Source organism: Chrysemys picta, chromosome 3, assembly GCF_011386835.1.
Source record: "Chrysemys picta bellii isolate R12L10 chromosome 3, ASM1138683v2, whole genome shotgun sequence".
Lineage (NCBI taxonomy): Eukaryota > Metazoa > Chordata > Testudines > Emydidae > Chrysemys > Chrysemys picta.
In genome coordinates this window covers 156,595,458-156,616,111 of record NC_088793.1, presented here as the reverse complement: position 1 = coordinate 156,616,111, position 20,654 = coordinate 156,595,458, and the positions used below count along the sequence as shown (strand labels likewise).

At 44.7% G+C, this 20,654-nt stretch overlaps 2 protein-coding genes across 7 annotated transcripts in view; both read left to right on the top strand.

The window, feature by feature from the left end:
* The window catches only part of PSEN2 (presenilin 2), a 29,382-nt gene extending 26,961 nt beyond the window's left edge, over window positions 1-2,421 (top strand). Inside the window, exon 12 of the mRNA XM_005289560.5 lies at window positions 991-2,421. Within this exon, the coding sequence (XP_005289617.2) occupies window positions 991-1,146 (156 nt within the window). The 3' untranslated portion in view covers window positions 1,147-2,421. The remainder of the gene's footprint in view (window positions 1-990) is intronic.
* A 16,830-nt stretch (window positions 2,422-19,251) lies between these two features.
* Window positions 19,252-20,654, top strand: part of COQ8A (coenzyme Q8A) — a 73,129-nt gene continuing 71,726 nt past the window's right edge. The window contains exon 1 of one of the 6 annotated variants that reach the window (XM_065590564.1): window positions 19,252-19,421. Coding sequence is in view for 1 of the 6 variants with exons in the window: in XM_008175049.4 (XP_008173271.2) it covers window positions 19,653-19,831 (179 nt within the window). In the remaining 5 variants the exon portion in view is untranslated. Of the gene's footprint in view, window positions 19,422-19,637; window positions 19,832-19,923; window positions 20,240-20,654 lie in introns of those variants that run through there. The other 5 variants (XM_008175049.4, XM_065590566.1, XM_065590562.1 and 2 more) reach the window with 5 other exon arrangements.

Sequence of the window (20,654 nt, the reverse complement as noted above, 5' to 3'; positions counted from 1 at the left end):
GAGGAGCTGTGTTGCAGAGGCAGTGTGTGCATGGCTCGCTCAGCCTTTCGTTGTGGAAGGGGTTTGAGAAAAGAATTTCCTTGATGGTAAGAGATCCCTGGAGGGGAAAGAGTGCAACCCTGAATGACTGACTTGAATTAGGTTCTAATCCGCCTTAAAATCTAGGGATCTTGATTGAAAAAAGGGCCGGGTCTGCTTATCACTGGCTATTGGATGTTCGTTCCCCAAAGTTGAAGGGAAACCTAACATCTCTCCCTGGTGATAATCCTTTAAAGAAAAGAATTCAGACAACTGAATTATATGCCAAGGAAACAATACCCAGATGTGCATGTGCACTCTCCTTCCCGCTCTCTGAAAAACCTCCCAAAACTACAACTTTTGGCTTTGATGAAGATGCTCCAGTTAAAACTGAGACCTTGGCCTGCTTTACAGCTACCAATAGTATTTACCCCAGAATAAGGAGAGAACTAGTCAGAGAGGAACTAGGGGGGTTTTTTGTTTTTGGTTTTTTTTCCCCATAGACCTTGACAACTGGAAAGGTGTTAAAAATAGATTTATTATGTGCTAATCCCTGTATGGAAAATGAAGCTTGTGTTTGTAGCTGACTATAATTTGAACACTTATCTGTAACTGATCAGTAAATGCTACATAAAGGTGTAGAACGAAGATTTGAAATAATATGTAAATAAATTAACTTTTCAATGTTAGTTGTAGATTAACAAGGACATTTGGTACCTCTTGCTTACCCTGCCTTCCTGGCTGAGAGCTTGTGATCTAGATTGCTGAGGGAATCCCACGTGTTCTCAAACTGTGGGTCAGAAAATAGGTTGTCACTGTGTGTGAAGTAGGGGACTAATCCCCTCTAGCCCAGGCAGACTTCCCTTTTCTATGCAGTATATAGTATATTGTTCATGTACTGTGGTGCCTATAATGAAAGCATTTCTTCTTATGTGTAATGTCTTCCTTTGTCTTTGTTCCCCTCTATGGTAGGGTTTATGCCTGACTCTTTTATTGCTGGCTGTGTTCAAGAAAGCATTGCCTGCTCTTCCCATCTCCATCACCTTTGGGTTGGTATTCTACTTCTCAACAGACAACCTGGTGCGACCTTTCATGGACACCCTTGCATCCCACCAGTTGTATATTTAAAGGTGAAGACAGATGAGTAGGAAGATTTTTTTTTTAAAGCATTGTTGTGAAGTATGGCATTTTAAATGAGGAAGTTGTATAGTTTTACACTTAGTGCCATATATTTTTAAGAGAACTTTTTAAAACTATCATGGGATACTTAGTAAAATCTAGTAGCTAACATCTAGAGCTTTTTCAAGGGAGTTAGGCACCCAACTCCTATTGAAATTCTCAGGAAGTTGAGTACCTAACTCACTTGGGCTCCTTGAAAACCCAGCTTTGGCATTGGTGCCTGAGCAGTACCTGAATGCACTTAGAGAGAGTCTGTATGTAGTACAGGCTGACTGAGAGATGAAGAACCTCATGTGCATGTAGGGGGAGCTTAGGATCTGTGTTTACGCTTTTGACCTGGAGTTGCAAAGAGAGTTAATTGTACTTAAATTGCACAGCACTTTGAAAGTGAAAAGTGCTAACACTAATTAAAAGCAAGTCACAGAATCATAATTCGACAAGTGAGATGGTCAACGTACATACAGGAGAGTAGACTAATGTAATTGGCTGAGAGTGTTTGACAGGGAGACTGCTATTCCCATAGGGATGTTTCCAACACTTTGGGTCCAATTCTGGAAGCCTCACTGAAATCTGGATCTGGCCCTTTGTCTAAAAAAGTTGCTTACTATTACCCTAATGGGATGTGGCAAATGAAGTCCTGCTTTGTAACAAGACATCTGTAGGTGGGATCTAAAAGCATGAACCTCTACTGACTGAGCTAAAAGCTCAAAGGCTGTGTACAAACTCATAAACCCCTAAGTGGATGAGCCACTCTGGAAGTGAGTTACATTTTTCCTGGCAATTAAAGTGTTAGGAAACATCATCTTTATTCACCATTACAAACCTCAGATGACCAAAAAGGTTGGAAATATGACAGAACTTCAATTAAACTAGTTGACCTGTAACTTCCTGTGTATTCTTGGTCTGATTCCTGTGTGTAATGTAATCACTATAGGGAGAACTGTACCTCTCCTTTATAAAGAGATTCTTACACTGACCTAGGCTTGACTTATCTATTTTTTTGTATTGTTTAAATACCTTTTATGACAAGCTTAGAAAAACTATATAAATATTTAATGTAAGAGTGACTATTTTGGAAATACATTGCTACAGTTTGTATCAAAATGTGGATGTGATTTTTTTTTTTATCTGCAGTCTGTTAATCTAAATAAGGCATGATTGAAGCTGAATAATTACAAGACTAACATGACCCCATTAAAAACTACAGCATTTGTTGCCAGCTAACATCACGTGTCTGACTCAAGCTTCCTGTTAGATGTGTTAACCATTCCGTTTTTCAGTGTGTTCTTTTTCTTCCAAAAGTCCATTTCTAAGAAATATAACTCCTTTGATTTAGCTTGAGTGTCAAGTGCATAAACAAGCTCTTATTTTTCCTCAACAGTTAATCAATGTGCAAAATATTGTATTGTGAGAGGCTTGTGTGAACGAATGTGATATGATCCATAGGAGTAAAAATTAATGTCTGCAGATCTTCTCTTTAGAAGAGGCACTGGATAATTTATTTTTAAAATTGTTTTTTCCAATAAGACTTGTTAAATCTAACCTACTTTGATATTTAAAAAGATGCTTATTTAATATCAATATATTAATAAAGATTCATTCAAAGAGTTTAAAATTTTTTAATTTGGGTGTTTCTAGGGATTTTGTGTATCTCAGCTTGGATAAACAACTCAGTTCTGCTTTTTGAGTCTGTCAGTCATTTTTCTCACTCCTGCTCTGTGTTGGTTACAAATGCTACAGCAGAGTAGTTGTTACTAAAAGGGGTTTCCCTGAGAATTTAAAAATGAGCATATTTGTTTGGTTTTAAGGTTTGTAAGTGTTTTTGGTCTTTTAATAAAATCTCTAAATTTTGGGCCAGATTTGAATGTGATCACATCTAATATTTTTAACTAGATGAATTTTTCCCCTCCGATAACAGTGTAGAGTGGGTGTCAAATCTTTATATACAGCGAAGAAAACCCTGCAAGCTACACGCGTTTGTGGCCTATGTGTGTGAGAATAAACTTATTTTAGGCAATCTGAAATTGTAAATGAAGGAACAAAGGGGTGTAACTCATCTAGGATAAATTGACGTAACTCTGATGGTGCTGTACTGGTTATATCCGCTGAGGATCTAGCCTTGAATGAGCACCTCCGCCTAAAATCTTTCTTCTGAATGTAATTAAAAGGCAGCTTTTAACAACAGACTGTTTAGTTGCGCTGACAATATTATCTTCGAAGTGTGGTGGTGGAGTATATTGTGTGTCCACATTAGAGTGGGTTTAACTGTGCAAAAGTTTATATGTGAACTTATGTGTACAACTTTTAAAATGACCTTGGGTGGTTCTTACATAGTATGAAGTTCTCTGATGTGCACATGTGTTGCACAAAGGTGAAACTTTGCTCATGATATTAGTGTGGTGCAGAAAACATGAAAAGGGAAAGGAGAACGGCTAACCTAAGCTTTTTCCAAAGACTCGAAGGAGAATTTGGAAGCTGCAGCACAGTGCCCAGTATGTGAAACCTTTTATCTATGCACTTGCAATGTAAACCAGTCCTGTGACACCTAAAAATATTAAATTTTGGAAGTGGTGTGTGTGGGGTTTTTTTTTTTGGTGTGGATTCAATAAAGCACCTAAGCATGTGCTTTAACACCCAACAAAATCAGTGGGTCTTCAGCATATGCTTAAGTGCTTTGCTGAATTGGGATTTTAGTGGCCTTGCTAGTTAAGACATGGACAGTCTCCTACACTGCGTACAGCACATGTCACACTGGAGCCCTGCTCTGAGTAGGTCTCTGGCTGCTGCTGTGCTATGAATAACTAATATCAGTAGAAGGGCAAGGGACTCTACCAGGCACGGCACAGAGACCAAGATTCTGTATCTTAACTGTGATACCATTCTTAAAGACCAACTTTTTAAAACAAAGCCAAATGTGGGTGTATGTGGTATAACCGAACAGGATTTGGCCCATTCTCTCCTGAACAAGTTAATCATCCACCCAAAAAAAAAAAAAAGAGCAGCCAACAGTAATTCTGTTTCTTAGAAATGTCTGCAAATGATTTAATGTGGTGATATCTTACAGTCCTGCAGACAGTCTCTGGATGATGATGATAAAACCAGTCACATTTTCAGCTGCTGTTTCCTCCTCTTTCACCCCAGTTTGAGAATCTTCAGGAGGCACTTGGTGTTTAAACTTGACATTACTACTCTTTCACCATAATTGTACCTGGGACTATATGTATCTATAGATGGCCAGATCCATGTTGCAGGGAGCTTGCAAGATTAAGGTCCTGATCCTGCAAGCTGCTATGTAACTGGTTGTCTCAGTTTGTGTCGAGCCTTCAGGGAATGCTTTGCAGGGTCTGAGCTTTCATTAGATTTACTTCAGGGGAGCCATGCCACTTGTCTTAGCTGAGGATGATGGTATCTAAGAGAAAAGACTGTTACCTTTCAGACAGATGCTGTATGCCTGGAAGAGACAAAGGAAACACTAAAGCAAGTGTAGATACTGGATAATTGTGCATTGGCAGCAGAATGAAAGTGGAGGATGTGGTGAGAGTAGCAGAAGGTGGGTTTTGGGTACGGGACAAGGATGGGAATGGAGCATGGGAGGAGACTGGTCTAGCTAGTCTATTAGGACTTTGGTAAGCACCCAGTTACGTAGGGCCTGGCTTTCAGAGGTGCCCAGCACCAACAACTGCAGTAAATGGGGAGCTGCAGGTGTTCTGCCCTTCGCCTCCTTGCTAGCTGGTATGAGGTGCTGTAATGCTGGCTGTAGGCTGGGTAGAGAGGAAAGACTATGACAAATGTAGTGACTGGTATTGACTAGTCCTGTATGTTCGCATGGATGTGATGAGAAATCCTCAGCAGTAATTGATCCCACTGCATGAGATGCCTTAAAAGGGATCACTGGTTGTATTTTCAAGCTATGAGGCAGAGAGGAGTGATACCTGTATTGAATGTGCCATATCTCAGCTATTCCTATGGAAGATTCCGGTTTCTTGATCTCCAGAAGGGAGTGGGGTGGGGGGAGGGTAGGGCACCTCTTTCTATTCTGCCTCCATTGTGGATCGGGGCATTCTGGTCACCTCTGCTTCCTTCCCCGCCTAGTAGAGAGACTGGAGGGTCTGTCAAGGGAAAAACTGCTGGTGAAAGTGGCTGCTGAGACTCCAGCAGCTTCATTGGCGGATGTTGACGGGTCTTCTGCTTGTTCCTTGGAGCATTTACCGCATGATTCAAAAGAGGGCTGGAGGTCTGAGTCTATTGACCTTCAGGGACACTTTGAAGGGCCAATGTTGCACTGAAATCAGGTTTGTGTGATGCCTTTTGTCCACGTATAATATACCGTAAGCAGCAGCAAAGCCATAAATGAAGCTGACATTGAGGGATGTGTACGGTGCTGCTGTGCCACCTCTTAGCTAAGTCTCTCCAAGTGCTTTATGACCATGCATTAATTTAAGCCCCTGACAACCCATATGAGCTCAGTGCTGTTAGCCCCATTTTCAAATGCGGACCTGAGGCACAAAGGGTATAAGATATTTGCTCACTGTTGCCGTGTGTGTCACTGGCAAGGTCCGAGAGAGAAGCCAGCAGTCTTGACTCCCACTCCCCTGCTTGAGCCACTAGTCATCCAGTCTCCCTTCGTCTTCATCTCATCTCAAAACAAAGCTCCTAGTCAGTTCTGTCTTGCTCTTCTCAACCACATGATCTGTAAGTTAATGGCACAGACTATTCTTAATATTCTTTTTGCTTCTAATTTTATCTACATTTTTAAATTGGATTTGGGTGAGTTGATTTCTTGATTTCCTGTTTTCTTCACTTTCTGGACTTAAACAGCTATTGGAGATAGAGATACCCCATGACCCCCACCAGAGGGCAGCATGTCAATAGCAAATAATACCAACCATTTTACAAGATCATTTGTAGGGCCCTACCAAATTCAGTCCATTTTGGTCAATTTCAGGGTCATAGGATTTTTAAAATTATAAATGAATTTTTTTTTAGATATTTAAATCTGAAATTTCAGTGTTATAACTATAGGGGTCCTGGCCCAAAAGGAAGGTGGCGGTGGGGGTGTGTGTGTGTGTGTGTGTGTGCGCGCGCGCCAGGTTATTGTAGGGATCTGGGTATTGCCACCCTTACTTCTGTGCCCCTGCTGGTGGCGACACTACCTTCAGAGCTGGACAGCTAGAGAGCGGTGGCTGTTGGCTGCGAGCCCAGCTCTGAATACCAGCACAGCAGGATGGCCATAGTATGATATTGTTACTCCTGTGCTGTTGCCTTTAGAGCTGGGCCCTCGGCCAGCAGCCGCCATACTCCGGCCACCCTGCTCTGAAGGCAGCACAGAAGTACAGATGGCAATACCATGATCTCCCCCCCCACACACACTAACTTTGCGACCCCTCTTTTGGATCTGGACCCCCAGTTTGAGAAACACTGGTCTCCCACATGAAATTTGTTTACTAGAAGGTAAAAGCACACAAAAGACCAGATTTCAAAGGGGGGTTGGCGGGACACCAAATTTCACAGTCCATGACGTGCTTTTCACAGCTGTGAATTTGGTAGGACCCTAATCATTTGGCTCTCCCTTCATACAACCCGTTTTCCCCTCCTGCTGAAGCTAAAGCCTTTTTAACCTACCCTATTGCAACAAGATAGCAGGCACACTTTGGTTTCCAAACATCGCCAGAGTTTTGGCACAGCTGGGGACAGATTTTGAGCTGACGTGAGCGGATTCTGGTGGAAGCTGTTTAAAACATGCAGCCAGCCACAGTTCTGGCTGTGTGCGCTGGGGTATTGCACAGATATCATTTTTGGTTTGCGGGTGTGGTTTGCTTTTCTTTTGAAGCAAAACAAAGCTTGAAGGCCCTATTCTAGGGCTTTGCATAGCCCTGCCAACTCCTGCTGTAAGTTAAAGCAGCCTCAAATTTTCTAATGTGCATTCTGCTTTCCAGGGGACCTGTAGGTTTGGGGAAGCAAAACAGTAGCCCCAGTGCTTTGTGCTCTGTTCACACCCCCGTGCCTGTCCCCTCTTCCTTTCCCCAATATGCCCCGTAGGCAGGTGTTGGGGACAGCCCTTATATCACCTGTAGATGGGCCAGGAGCCCCCCTGTACTTTTCTGGCTCCTTTATGGCGTGGTGAAAGGGGCCTTTTGTAACTGCACCTAGGCCCAGTGTGTTAATGAGGAAGAGTGGTATTTCAGTTTAAGAGGGAATTTTTTTACATGTATTAGATGTAGGAGGTTTTGTGTCCTTATCAAATTTCTCACCCAAATAACTTACATAGCTCCCCTTACTGTAGTGCCCAAACACCTCACAATCCTTAATGTCATTATCCTCACCACAACCCTGAGAGATAGCGCAGTACTCTTATCCCCATTCTTCCGAGACTTTCCAAGTTACTTGCCCAAGGTCATGCCGGAAATCTGTGTCAGAGCAGGGAATAGAACCAGTGTCTCAGGCCAAGGCCCTGAAGGCTAGGTCCTACTTCCTCTCGGGCCTCCTCCTTTACTATGGCCTTACTGTCATACATCTCGTATTGTGCCCTAAGTCAAGCTGCTATGCATGCTCTGGGTACTCAAGGAGTTAACCAAGTCTAAGCAGGGGGTTGTTTATCTTCCACTACATACCGCATGTTTAACTGTTTTGGCTGGTATGAGTAAGGGCACGGTTTGTCTGCATGGCTGAAGGTGTCAATGCTCAACACTATTTATGGTATATTAAAAAAAGATATAAATAAATGGAGGCTTTGAAATGATGGCAGCTCGAATCCTTTATAGCTAAGCGAGGTACGGGGCCAAGCAGCTGCTGTGGCAGCTTCCCAAAATGGGGAGGTGCGTGTGTCAACTGCAGCCTGGACTAAGTGGCAGCTCTCAAGGCCATCTCACGGTTAGACTAGTGCAGAAATAGTGTAACGGGCATGATCCAAGCCTTCCAGGGATGAGCAAAATGAGTGAGCCACAGCTCAGAAGGGGGCACAGCAGGAATAGCCTCTGCCTAGTTGCTATCAGATAAAACAGATCCCCATACTCAGGACCTGATTCTTGACTCACTCACTCCTTATTTAACTCCATGGTGGTTCTGAATGTAAATAGAGTAAAACCATTGGTGTTAGAACAATTTGTATGGGTGGGGGAGGTGCTGAAAGCCATTGAACAAAACTGTAAATCCTATATATGATGGAAACCACTTCAACCGTGGGGGTGCTGGGAGCGCTAGAATCACCCCTGAGTAAAACCACTGCATGTGAAAGGGGAAATCAGGTCATGTCCTTTAACCTATCTCACACCATCCTCAACTCTTCCAAGGCTAAACTCAAACCTGCTGCAGCTCCCATTGAAGTCAGGGGGACTTGCATCTCTTTACAGAGGGTCTAATTTTATTACCCACAAAATATCAAATTGGTGTAAATCACACACAGGAGCTACCAGATAATTGTGAGTTAACAGGATTTTTGCCATTTATCCCTCCCCATAGTTCATGCCTGTATTTGGCCGGGGGTCAGGAAAGTACCAGACTGCCTTTTTGTGCTGAATTTATTTTATTCACATTTAAATAATAAAAATCTCTCCAAGGCTCAAGGTGCCCTGAGATCAAATTAGCAGCACAATAATATCGCAGCAGCGTTAATACAATTTCAAACAGGAACTCAGCCAGCTACTCACAGAGAGTCACTTCCAGCCTTTCATCATGCTGGGAAGCATGCCCCAGCCCTCTCCAAAAACCCTATCAAACGTGGCTTTTGCAGTGTGCCTGGAAGATTGACAAATTTGGGCTACCTTGAACTCAAAATAATTAGTAACCAAGAATTATAGATTGTGTGATTTTTTTTTTTTTAATTAAAAAAAAAAAAAAAAAAAACCTCCATGATTTGTCATTGTGTGATTCTGAGGGGTGGGTAGGTGAACGAGATGGCAAATATACCAAATTGTTTCAGAGAACGTTTAGTGCTGCCAAGTCAAACTCTGGGTCATACAAAAAGCTAACAGCAGAAGTGCTCAGCAGCGATGCTCTGGCCACACAAAGCCTCACAGCAGTAGACTCCCAGTGAGATCTTCGTTTCCCTGACTGGAAAGAATTCAAGGCTTTTAAAAAAAAAAAAAAAAGCTGAAGGCCTATAAAGGTCAGTTCTGAAGTGACAGCTTCTTTATCCAGATCTGCCCCCTGTTACCAGTGCACATGCACAGTTCAATGAACTTAGAGAAGGTTGGGGAAATAAAGGTTATTTAGGGCATGAAACAATGCCAAGACACCTGACTTCTTAAACTATTTCCAGGAGTTTTGCCATTTCCTGCACGACCATCCTGTGATTTCTCTAAAAGCAATGCCATGATCAATGAGTCCCCTTCCTGGGAGGCTTACGCTGCCCAGGGTTTGAAAGCAGATTTGACCTTTTTATATAGATTAATCTCAAGCAGCCCTATGTGTGGGTTTGTAGTGGGGACAGTGCAGCAATGAATCAGCCTGCAATGTGTAGCCATAGGCTGTCTTTGGAGAAAAGTGAGTGCAAGGTGGCACCTTGGGTCTGCTCCACCTTGAGCCATTGGAGGCTCGACACCGAAGATGATCTCTCAAGGTCCCTTCCAGTCCCACTATTATATGATTCTATGGAATAGTCTGGGATCCATAAGGAGGGTGAAATCTACACCATTTACAGGTAGTTCCTCATACATCGGACCTGGAGGGCAGAGTCTTTTCCAGAAAAGCAACTAGGGAGAGCTTTACAGTTATACTAATAGCTTACACTTCCCTACTGACTTTCAGCAGAGGCTCTCAAAGCATGTTCTGCACTTTAAAGGATCAAGCCTCATTAACAGCAGGGTGAGGCAGAGGATTATCACTCAGCCCTGTTGTACAGATCTGATAAGTTAAATGGTTTCCTCAAGGTCCCAGGGTGAGTCTGTGGCAGAACCCAGATATGCTGATTCCCATGCTTCTGTCTTAACCTCAGGACCAGTCATTCTTTTTCAGCAACTTTAGTTTACTGTTGAACTCTTTTTTGTCTGACCGATGTGTGTCTGAGCTCTCCCACGGAAGGCAAGTTTTGCCACTAATTGGTTTTATCTGCACAAATACAAACGTGGAGGTAGAGCCCAATGGCTGAATTAAACAGCCTTCCCTGACTGACCTCAGGAATGGACCATCCGCTACCAAACAGCAGTAAAGGGGCCTGGTATAGCTCAAATGTGCAGATATCTCCCACCCCCAAAGGACTGGCTACTGGTAATGGGCCAATCACTGGCACTGAGCTGAATTCTCCCCAAACTGTGACTCTTTCCCCCCCCCCCCCCCCAAACTAGTGACTTGCACCTAGAGCACATCCATTTGAATTTAAACAATCCAGCACTTCAGTCGGTTAGAGGGACAGAAGCTCATTTCCATGAAGCTGTCCCCTCTCAGTTGGTTCTGCTGCTAGTATCATGAGAGAAACATAGAAGTTCACCATCAGGGCAGCCTGCTTACAAAGAGCAACCTTCAGCAATGTGGAAGAAAACATATTCTCTTGTGAATAATACTTTCAGACTGGAGTAATGCATCCCCAGTGCTTCTCACCCTCCAGTGGGACTAAGTTAGAATGAATCTCTGGGAGTGGGTAGTAAACTACTGAGAGCCAGTGCAGTTGGAGTCTAACCAGCCTTGATTTCTAAGAAGCTGGATCCAGTAGGACTCCCCCCCTCACCCTTTTTCTTGTTATTGGTAACTGTGATCTTCCCTCTGTACAAGCTTGACACAGGGCCAGAATGTAAGACCTCCCCTCGCTTGCATGTAACTTGGCACAATGGGTCTTCTTCAGTATGCATCAATGTGGATGCCACTGTTGATGTGCGTGCATCTCATGCACAAGGCCAGAGGAGTTCTTTTGCCTAGAAGTGTCTGTTGGGACCATGCAAGCTCTCTGTGCTTCCTTGTGTTCTCATATGAGGGCATAAAGGTCAGGGCAGACACCACCTTCCCTCTGACCTCCCATGGAGCCACTTAAATTAGCCAGTGGGAGACACTGACACCAGTGGTGCGTGCTGTGCTAAGCCCCACCTCCTCTTGGAGTTAGGTACCTAAATCCAGGCTGAAGCCTGCCTATGCTTAGCACTCCATGAATAGGAACCGGCTGCCTAAGACATTTCTTGGGGGAATGAGTTAGGCGCTGTAGGAGAAGTATAAAATTAAAGAATTAAAGTTAAAGTTTAGTTAAGGAAATATATGTGTGGTAAAGAAAGGTCCTGGCTAGCAAGTAGAAGGAAGGCCTTGAAAATAATGAGTTATAAGGCCAGAAGATATAAAGGAGGGAGGATGTTTGGTTCAAAGAATAACTAATTGGATAAGGGGAAGTTTCTAAGAAGGAGGCCTCTGACCAATAGGGGTGATGGTTTTAAATCAAACAGTGAATTTGTCTTAAAATGAGCCAACACAGCCCTTCCAACCCACACACCCGTGGCAAAGCCTGTGTGAACCCAGGTGCAATGGGAAACTGTCGCACAGCTAAAAGGAGGGGAGTAAAGGCCTTGGGAAGAAAGGAGATTGTAAACCTTATCTGGTTTAAGACTGGAAATAAGGGCGAATTGTCTCAAATTGATTGCTGAAGTCAGTAATTGGCAATGACATCGCTTATTAGTTAAAGGGTATAAAAAGTAAACTCTTAAAGGGCTCACTGCTAATATCTGTCTGACCACTTTGCAGCAGACCAATATGGGTCTGAGCACCCCTGGGTTTCACCCATTTGTAAATAGCTTGATTAAAATGCTTAGAAATGTTTTGTTACTGTTTGGATGTAGTAAGTTGCTTATAAGTTAGACTTTTTTAGGCATGTTTAGAGTAACTGCATAAAGAAGTACCATTTGGCTATGGATTTAATAAAGGAATTTATAATTTCCCAAAATAATAATTTCAAATATTAATAATTCCAACTGGCACCTGCCTTGATCCCATACAAAACCACCAGGGGGTAGGGAGCCTGAGGAGGCAGCAGGGGTCAGGGATGCCAAAATACAAGTTTGACCAGGATGCCATTTTCCCTAAGGCCACTGAGCAATGGGATATTCTGATGTATTCTCCCACAGTCGTTCCTGTTGAAACTGTTCCACTGTGGATAAATAATGAAAGAGTGATTGGAGCAGGGAGACAGGATGCAGGACCTCCCACCCTAATTCCTGGACTACAGAGTCATTTTCTTACACACACACACACACACTCTCTCTCTCTCTCTCTCTCTCTCTCTCTGGCCCCATGACTGTTTTACTCCTGGGGGAATTCTGTGCCACTGTGCATGTGTGGAATTCATGTCTCCCCGCAGAATTTTGTTTTTCTCTGCAGAAAATACATTCTGCAGTTATGCCTTTCACCCACCAGAGACTACTCTGGCTCCAGAACAGAAGGCAGCTGCTCCCAGGTGGGAGCAGTGAACTGCAGATAAGGAGAAGAAAAGGCTGCATTCCTCACAGCACCCTGACTGCAGAGCCAGGTGAGGAGGTATGGGATATGCGGGGAACAGACAGAGTGGTGCACATGGGGCTGCTGGGGGGTGACAAACTGGGGTTTGGAAGGGCTAGTGTGGGGGACAGACTGGGGCTGAATGGGAAAAGGGGTGCAGGGCCACATGGGGACGGGGACGGGGAAGGGGGTGACTGAGTGGGAGTGCAGGGACAGAGGAGGAGGGGTGGCTGAATGAGGGTGCAGGGAAACATTCAGACGGGGGAGGGAAGTGGATGAGTGGGGGTACAGGGACACATGGGGACATGGGCAGATGTGTCTGACTGAATGATAGAGGCTAAGGGTCTGCATGGGGGAGGCTTACCAACTGCCTAACAATCCCTCAGTCCCCACCCTCCCCCCACAGTGGTGCAAGTAGAAATCATTTCTTGCTGGTACTGCACTCATAGGAGGGACACAAGGGGGGCACGTGACCCTTCATGTGACTCCTCCCCAACCCTAGCCCAGAGCCCCCATACTCTCCCTATCCCCTCCATTAACCCCCCTTACCTGTCTAAAATTTTACAACTGCATCTGTTGAACAGATGCAGTTGTAAAATGATGCTTTGGGCCCCTGGTGCCACCTGTATTTCCAGGTGTCATTGAGGATCCAGCAGCACGCCAAATTGAAAACTTCTTAAATGAAAGAAGGACAATCACCTCACTTTTCCTTACCACACTATCAGTGCCTCCCTTATGTCCAACCTAAGCTTCTGCCAGCTTACCTTTATCTAAGTATTGCTCTCCGCCAGGCACTAGGAAAGCAAAGATGCTGCGCCATCTGGCTTTAATGGAAAAGAGACATAGAACTGTGTGTGCCATGTACATCTTGATAGAACTACAGCCCAGATTGTTTTATTATTTACCTCAACATGACATACAGGAGGGGCAATCAAAATCAGCCTGGCAGAACGTGCATGAGAACCGCCTCTGGACAGATAAGCAATTGATCAAAATCACATTCTCTGATCTCTTGGGGCCAAATCCTGTTCCCATTGAGATCAAAAGGAGTTTTCCTATTGAGTTCAATGGAAATAGGCTTTGACATTTGGAGATGAAAGAACAAAACCAGTCAAGCAAGGACTATGTTGCTTATACCACAGGTATCAAAACCTGATGACTCATTTGAGAAATTCAGCAGACATCTGATCTTTGCTGTCTCCCTTGCAATGGACAATCAATGAGGCTAGAACAGTCTCTGTACCATATCCAACTCATAAATCCATCTGCAAAGGATCAAGGCAATATGAAGGCTCCAGATTACCTTAAAGTCCACAGACCCTTGGTTAGAATTCTCCCATTAGTATATGTTCATAGTCCAGAGGCTGGAGCAGGAAAGAGGCAAAATGGAGATGTTTCCAGGCCAGGGCCTTTTCGCTTCCGCCAAGTGCCAAGTAGAGGGAAATCTGTTCTCACTGTGAAAGATGGTGTTTGGAGTCACATGGGCAAGTTATATGTCCATCACCCCCACCCATATTCTAATTAGAACATTCATAAAAAGTCCATTAGGTGTAGACAGGTGTCTTCCAGGGTCCATTGTGAGCTAAGTGTTCCTGAGTGGGCCATTCAATTTGGCTTGTCCCTTCATGTGCTGGCTAAATACCTTGTGGGTGTTACCACGGGAGCAAACGTAGTAAATACAACTAATATTCATAACTTCAGATACCAAGATGAATACACATGCATAGAAATAGCATAATCGTAAGTATCAGCTATTTCATGTACATGACTATTCCCAAAAGAGATTCTGAAAAATCACACCATATACCTGAGACCCTATGTGCCAGCACCATGCCCCACTGGAGTTTTATCTGTTTTGTAACAACAGAGATGGAGCCAGTGACATGACTCTGTTTAGCCTAAAAGGGAAAGATTAATTTGTAGCTGTTCAGGTGTGACTGCACCTTTAGTCAGTGAGGGCACACTGGCTGGCACACATTCAGGTTAAGGGGCTTCAATGTTTCTTTGCAGTTAACTTTGTAATGTTCATAAACCTGGCATGTGCTGAGGTGGCTTGAAGCATAACACAGGTTTTTAGGTTTGCAAATCTGTGAACCTCTGCCTCTTTGAGATTTTCTTGTTTATTTCTTTATTTTTGCTGGTCATAATATGGGAGGGTATCCTCTCTGCCCTCTGCTCGTGAGATTATGTGTGTGTCTTGTAGCACTCTTCTGAACACCAGTTGGAAGGATTTTTTTTTCCCCAGCAAGTGTGGACTGATTCTTTTCTCTTAGAAGGCATGTAATTTTTTCAGGCACACACTGATTAACACAGAAAACAATTGGGACTGTTAATTTTCTATGGAATTTGAAGAAAGTTTAAGGCCAGCTATATTTTCTAGTACAGTGATGAAATGGGTGTTTGTATATACCAACATCAACTTGCTTAACTACTCACTTTTCCCCAAAATACGTAGTATTTCGGTCTGTTTATATGGAATATGGGAGTTGGGTCAGTTTCAGCATATGTATGACTTATTAAAAGACAAATTTTAAGTAGAACTGTATCCTAAACTGCCTTATGGTATTGTACCCAAACATTGCATATCAATGGGAGATTCAACCTCCTTTAGAGGAACAGAACAGACTCCTGAAACTCTTACTACAAAAGTGGTCCATAGTCATGTAAATAGTCCCATTGTCTTCAATAGGATTGATCAAATGATTAAGGGTTTACAGGATTAGGTTCCAAGTTTGTAATTTTTTCTGGATGAAACTGACAATGCCTGAGTTGTTAGATCAGAAGCTTCATTTGAATAAAGGTGGGCAGATGTGTGATAAGTTTTAACTCCGTTGCTAAGATGAGGAACATATTTTCAGCAAAGTTCTTGGCAGATTCCTGAGGCAGCTGGTTTAAGGCCATCAGTGTCCGGCATTATTATCTTCACTTATAGTTCTCTCATCCACAAAGCTGGAAAATGAGGCATTTGGTTCCTTTGTTTTGCTGCTCCAGTTCCAGTTAACAAAATGCATGTTAGACTAGTTTGGCTGCAAAGAAGAAATCTGTGTACACTGGGGACAACACCTGATTCCCATCAGGCTGCAGAACTGGGCTGACATCAGAATCCAAACATCCTCTGGTCAGTGCAAGCGGAGGCATTCCTCTTATGATTTGGACTTGATGTGATGCAGTATGAATGTCATGGATAATTCAGACCAATGGGGAGAAACAGAATCAAAAACACGGTTTAAACACCTTCTGACCTACACACACACACACATACACTCCTCCCCTCTTGAGGACTCCTGACCATCTTAACAACACAATACATATGCTAACAAACTTAAACAAAGCTTTGTGCTGTTAAAGCCATATAAAGAATGAATGCCCTCCTTAGCTGCGTTCTGCTCCTTTATGGGAGGCTAGCCCCAGGTCTTTCTGGTACCCCATACCCACTAAAAATCTCTTGCTGGTACTGCATACTGGAGGGTACTGCCCTACTTGCACTCCTGCCCCCACCCCAAAACCCCCACTGTTCCATACTTTTCCCCACCCACACCTACCAACCCTTCAGGTTCACTCCCAGGCTCCTTCCCAGCAGTGACTTCCCTGTCCCTCAGCTCCTGTATTACACAAGACTCCTTGCCCAAGCCTTTGCACTGCTTCTGAGGGGTGTGGGAAATACATTTCTGTATTGTAGTTAAAAAATGAATTATGACTCAAAGTTCTGTATTAATATGCCTAGTAAGGAATCTATTTGTCAAAAAAACATTTTCTGAATCTTTTTGGTTGTCTGTATTGTTACAGACATACTTTGACAGGTATTTACCAAAATAATTGAAACTGGTGTTATATTGTGTTGTTTTGACAAATAAAATATGCAGAATTTTAAAATATTGTGGGCAGAATTTTTAACTTTTTGGCACAGAATTCCTCCAGGAGTACTATTTAAGTATTTATCTACAATGGAACACTCACTGGGCCAGAAACTCACAGGGCATCAGAAAATCAGGAGGTATTCTCTGTGCCTTGCACAATAAGTAAGATAGATTCTTCAGTGGGAACTCAGATGACATAGGATAGGCAACCTTACCGACAAAGGGAGATGCCTCCCTTTCATAGAACTGGCATCCAAATTCAATATAGCAGTAGGCTAAATTAAGATAAATACCCATTTAAAGGAAGACATCTGAAATAGATTTATTCTAGCTGAGAGTAAAGAAAATATTTCTGATACAGTAAATATTGTGGAACTAACCTTAAACAAGAGTCATGCAACTTCCTAGATATAGAGAGTTTTGGAGATGTGAGTATTGAAAATAAAAAACGTTAGAAATCTTCAGATTGAAAGATCTTCAGGACAGAGATCATAGAGAACTATAAATCTGTACAACACCTAATACAAAGGGGATCCAATGTTGATCCATCTGGTTGAAGATGTCATGTTTGCCTACTCAGTTTTAGAGCCACAACTATTTTAGATACAGTCCGTACATAGGGTAGTATAAAGAGTTGAGATGGAGTCTTCCTCACTGGATCGTCTCACCTCTATGGTGGTAGTTCAAATCCATCCCCTCCTGGCATTGAGTTAAATGTTTTATAGGTCTCTGTTCAGTTCCTAGTGGACAAAGCACACCAATATAACTGGCAGTCTGAGCATGTATTAATTGGATATGCAAACTGATTTATTCTTAATAAACTCAGAGACAATATGCAACTCTTATAAAATGCTTTACATGTTCTAAAGATTATCCTGTTAATTCTCACACCATCACCACTACCAAGTAGATTTCTAAATATAATCCCTATTTTAAAGATGGGGAGACTGAGGCAAAGAGGCCAAGAGCCTCAAAGCTATTTAGGCACTCAGCTTCCATTGAGATCAATGGGAGCTGGGCACCAAAATACCTTTGAAGATCTGGGCTAGAGAAACTAACACCAACATTTTCTAATCTGGATGCCTAAAGTTAAATATCTGCCTACATGTGGATGAAGGTAATTTACAGAGGTGCTGAACACCTCATCTCCCACTGATTTAAATTCAGGTACCGATATGTAAATTTAGGGGCTTAGCTTTATGCAATTGCATTTGAAAATCTGGTCACTGCAAGTTGCTGACAAACGGTGGATAAAAGTCAATTATTTTTAAAGTAACAAATTTTTAAATTTAAATATTTAAAATGTTTTTTTAATTTAAATACATCTCTTTTAAAAAATAAACCTAATTAAAGTAATTTAAATTAATTAAAAATACTAAGCAATATTTGCTGCCAAACAGACCATGAAGAATATATTTATTTATTTTTGTTATTAAGTGCCCCCAGCAACTTTGAAACACCAGTTACTGGAGCCAGTGCTTTGGAAATATAGTGTGCGGGGGGGGGGGAGGGGGTGTTCTATTTGCAACATACATCCACACACACACCTTGACAATGGTAATGATGTTATATTTTAAAAGTTGACTTTTTAAAAATTGCTATTTACAGTAATGCAGTCAATAGCAACCTTCCTGGTACAGATGGCACCACAAAATGATATTGCTCCTATAGCTTGGTGCTTGCTTGGACAATGGTTGGTATGTAGCTCCTTCTGCAGCTTCTCCATTGAAATTCATTCTGTTAGTTGGCATGCGTGCCTGTTCATTTAATAAACTGTTAGCCTCCAGGCCCATGTCATGGGTATAGCCAAATGTTGCAATTCCATGCCCTTCCCTTCCTTTCTGATAGTTTTGCCAAAATAATTACCTTATTCTGTCCTAGATTATTAACAAAGTAACGCTCTCAAAACAAGTATCAGGAGGTAGCCGTGATAGTCTGTATCCACAAAAACAACAAGGAGTCCGGTGGCACCTTAAAGACTAACAGATTTATTGAAATAAGCATAAGCTTTCGTAGGTAAAGTACCTCACTTCTTCAGATGCTCTCAAAACAAGACAGGCAGAGCAATTCAATCACATCCATGTCTCCCTTGGCCGATAGTTACACTCCCCATCCATAGAGGTAAGTGGACATCCCCACTTTTATGCCCACTGTAGAGACATCCCTAACATTGCCATTTCTTTTCCATTCCTAGTCACTCCTTGGTACATCATGCCTCAGTTCCCAAAGTCATCCACATGCACTGACATCTCCTTATCACTTCTAGCGCTGATTTTTACCCCCTCTCCCCTATTCACTCCTCAGCCTTTTTCCCCCTCTCCCAAGAGTGGACCAATTGTACGCGCAAATCTCATCTGCTTGTACCTGATATTACCACAGGCACTATATGAAGGTGTAAAATGAACACATGTATAAACTAGGCCTGGTCTACACTAGAAAAATATATAAGCATTGTTCAGCACGTGTGCACCTAGCTCCATCCCTGCTTCCACTAGTGACACCTGCCTTTTTACCACTCCGCTGTCTCACCCTGGCTGCACTGGTCTAGAATAACAGAATTCCCCCCATTTAAATCCAGCCATAGGTTCTGTCCACATGTCAGCATGTTCCAGGGACCGGCTGACCAGAACCCTGTCCTCTCGACCTGCTCAGGGGGGTTAAAAACACCAGCAGCGGGGCTACACTAGAGCTCTTGCTACCAGCGGGGGGTTGAGGGGGGAACTACCCGTGCGTTACTGCTGGCGGTGGGAGATCGCCTCGCCAGCTCGCCTACACACGTAGCCGGAAATGCAGTGCCCAGGGGGGCGGAGCGGGAGAAGCACTGTCTGGCAGCAGTCCCCTGCTCCCCCTGTCCGGCCCCACGACTGTGGCATGGGCAGGACGTGGTCAGAGAGGGAGCCCCGCACACGCGGCACAGAGGCGGCAGCGCCCGGCTGCGCAGAGCGCTTGAGGAGCTAGGAGGTGGGGGAGGGCTGCAGGCTCCATGCAGCGACCGCCCCTCAGGCGGCAGCTCTGCAGCCTCCTGTCCGCTGCCAGGGAGGCCCGCAGCAGGGCGGGGGTTCAGCCAGCACCGCCTCCCCATTGGCTGGGGCTGCCCCCGACTCTTCCCCCTATTGGAGGAAACGCGGAGCGCACGGGCCCAGCACGCTCCGCTCGCCGTGCCTGCGGCCGCCTCGCGCTCCTCCCAAGCCGATGCGCCAGGGGGGAGGAGGCGGCCGCAGCGGAGCCAATGGGCGCGCGGGGTGGGGGCGGGGCCCAGGGGGGCTGAGCCAGGCCAGGAGCCGCCGAGTTGGTAAACAAGCCCCGCGCCTCGTGGTGCGGCTGGGCGGGTGGGAGCGGAGGAGTCGGACGTGGCGTTGTGCGGGGGGCAAGTAAGCGAACGTCGCCCTTTCCCTCGGGGGCTCCTCGCGGGGGGGGAGGGGAGGTGCCCCATCCCTTCTCCCCGGTCAGCTTCGGCGTGGGGTTTCCGCCTCTTCTGCCCCGCGGCGGGCGGGGAGCAGGCTGCGCGGGCCCTTCCCTGGGGTGGGGGGCGCCCGGGCCGGGCCCGCTCAGCGCGGGGCTGCTTCTCCCTCCTCCGGGCGGCCCGCTCGCCGCTTTCCCGCCGCGGGCCTCCTTCTCCCATCGGCTTTTTCATTCCGTGCTGCGGCTTCGCAGCGGCGGGTACGTGGCTGCGGGGCGGCTCGTTGTGTCGGTCTCTGTGCCAAGTGCACCTCCGGGCGGTGCCAGGCAGGCGGGAGCCTCTGCGGGGAAATCCGGCGTGCGGAGCCGTGGCCGTGAGGGTAACGCGTTAGGCACCGGGCGGGTAAAAGCAGCAAAGCGCCCTCAAGACCGAAACGGGGGCACCATCATGAGGCTGCAAACAGCAGAACCCAGAAAAGGGGGGAGGGACCCAAAGCCAGTAATGTACATCTATAGTCGTGGGTCTTAAAATTATACCGCATGTAAATGGGAACGCGTCCTAGCTCCGCAAACAGTCACGGTGGGAAACCTTGAATTCCTCCAGATTCACAGAATACCCTCCTGCAGACATAATGAGATTTTTTTTCTTCCCTTTGCAATGGCTCTGCTCCCTTTTCAGTTCTCCTTTCCCCGTGCCCCCTGTACAATTCAGTTGGGGTGTGTGTGTGTGTGTGGGGGGGGGGGGGGGTGGCGGCCTTTGAATGTCCTGGGGGTCTGATCCTACAGGTCTGAGCA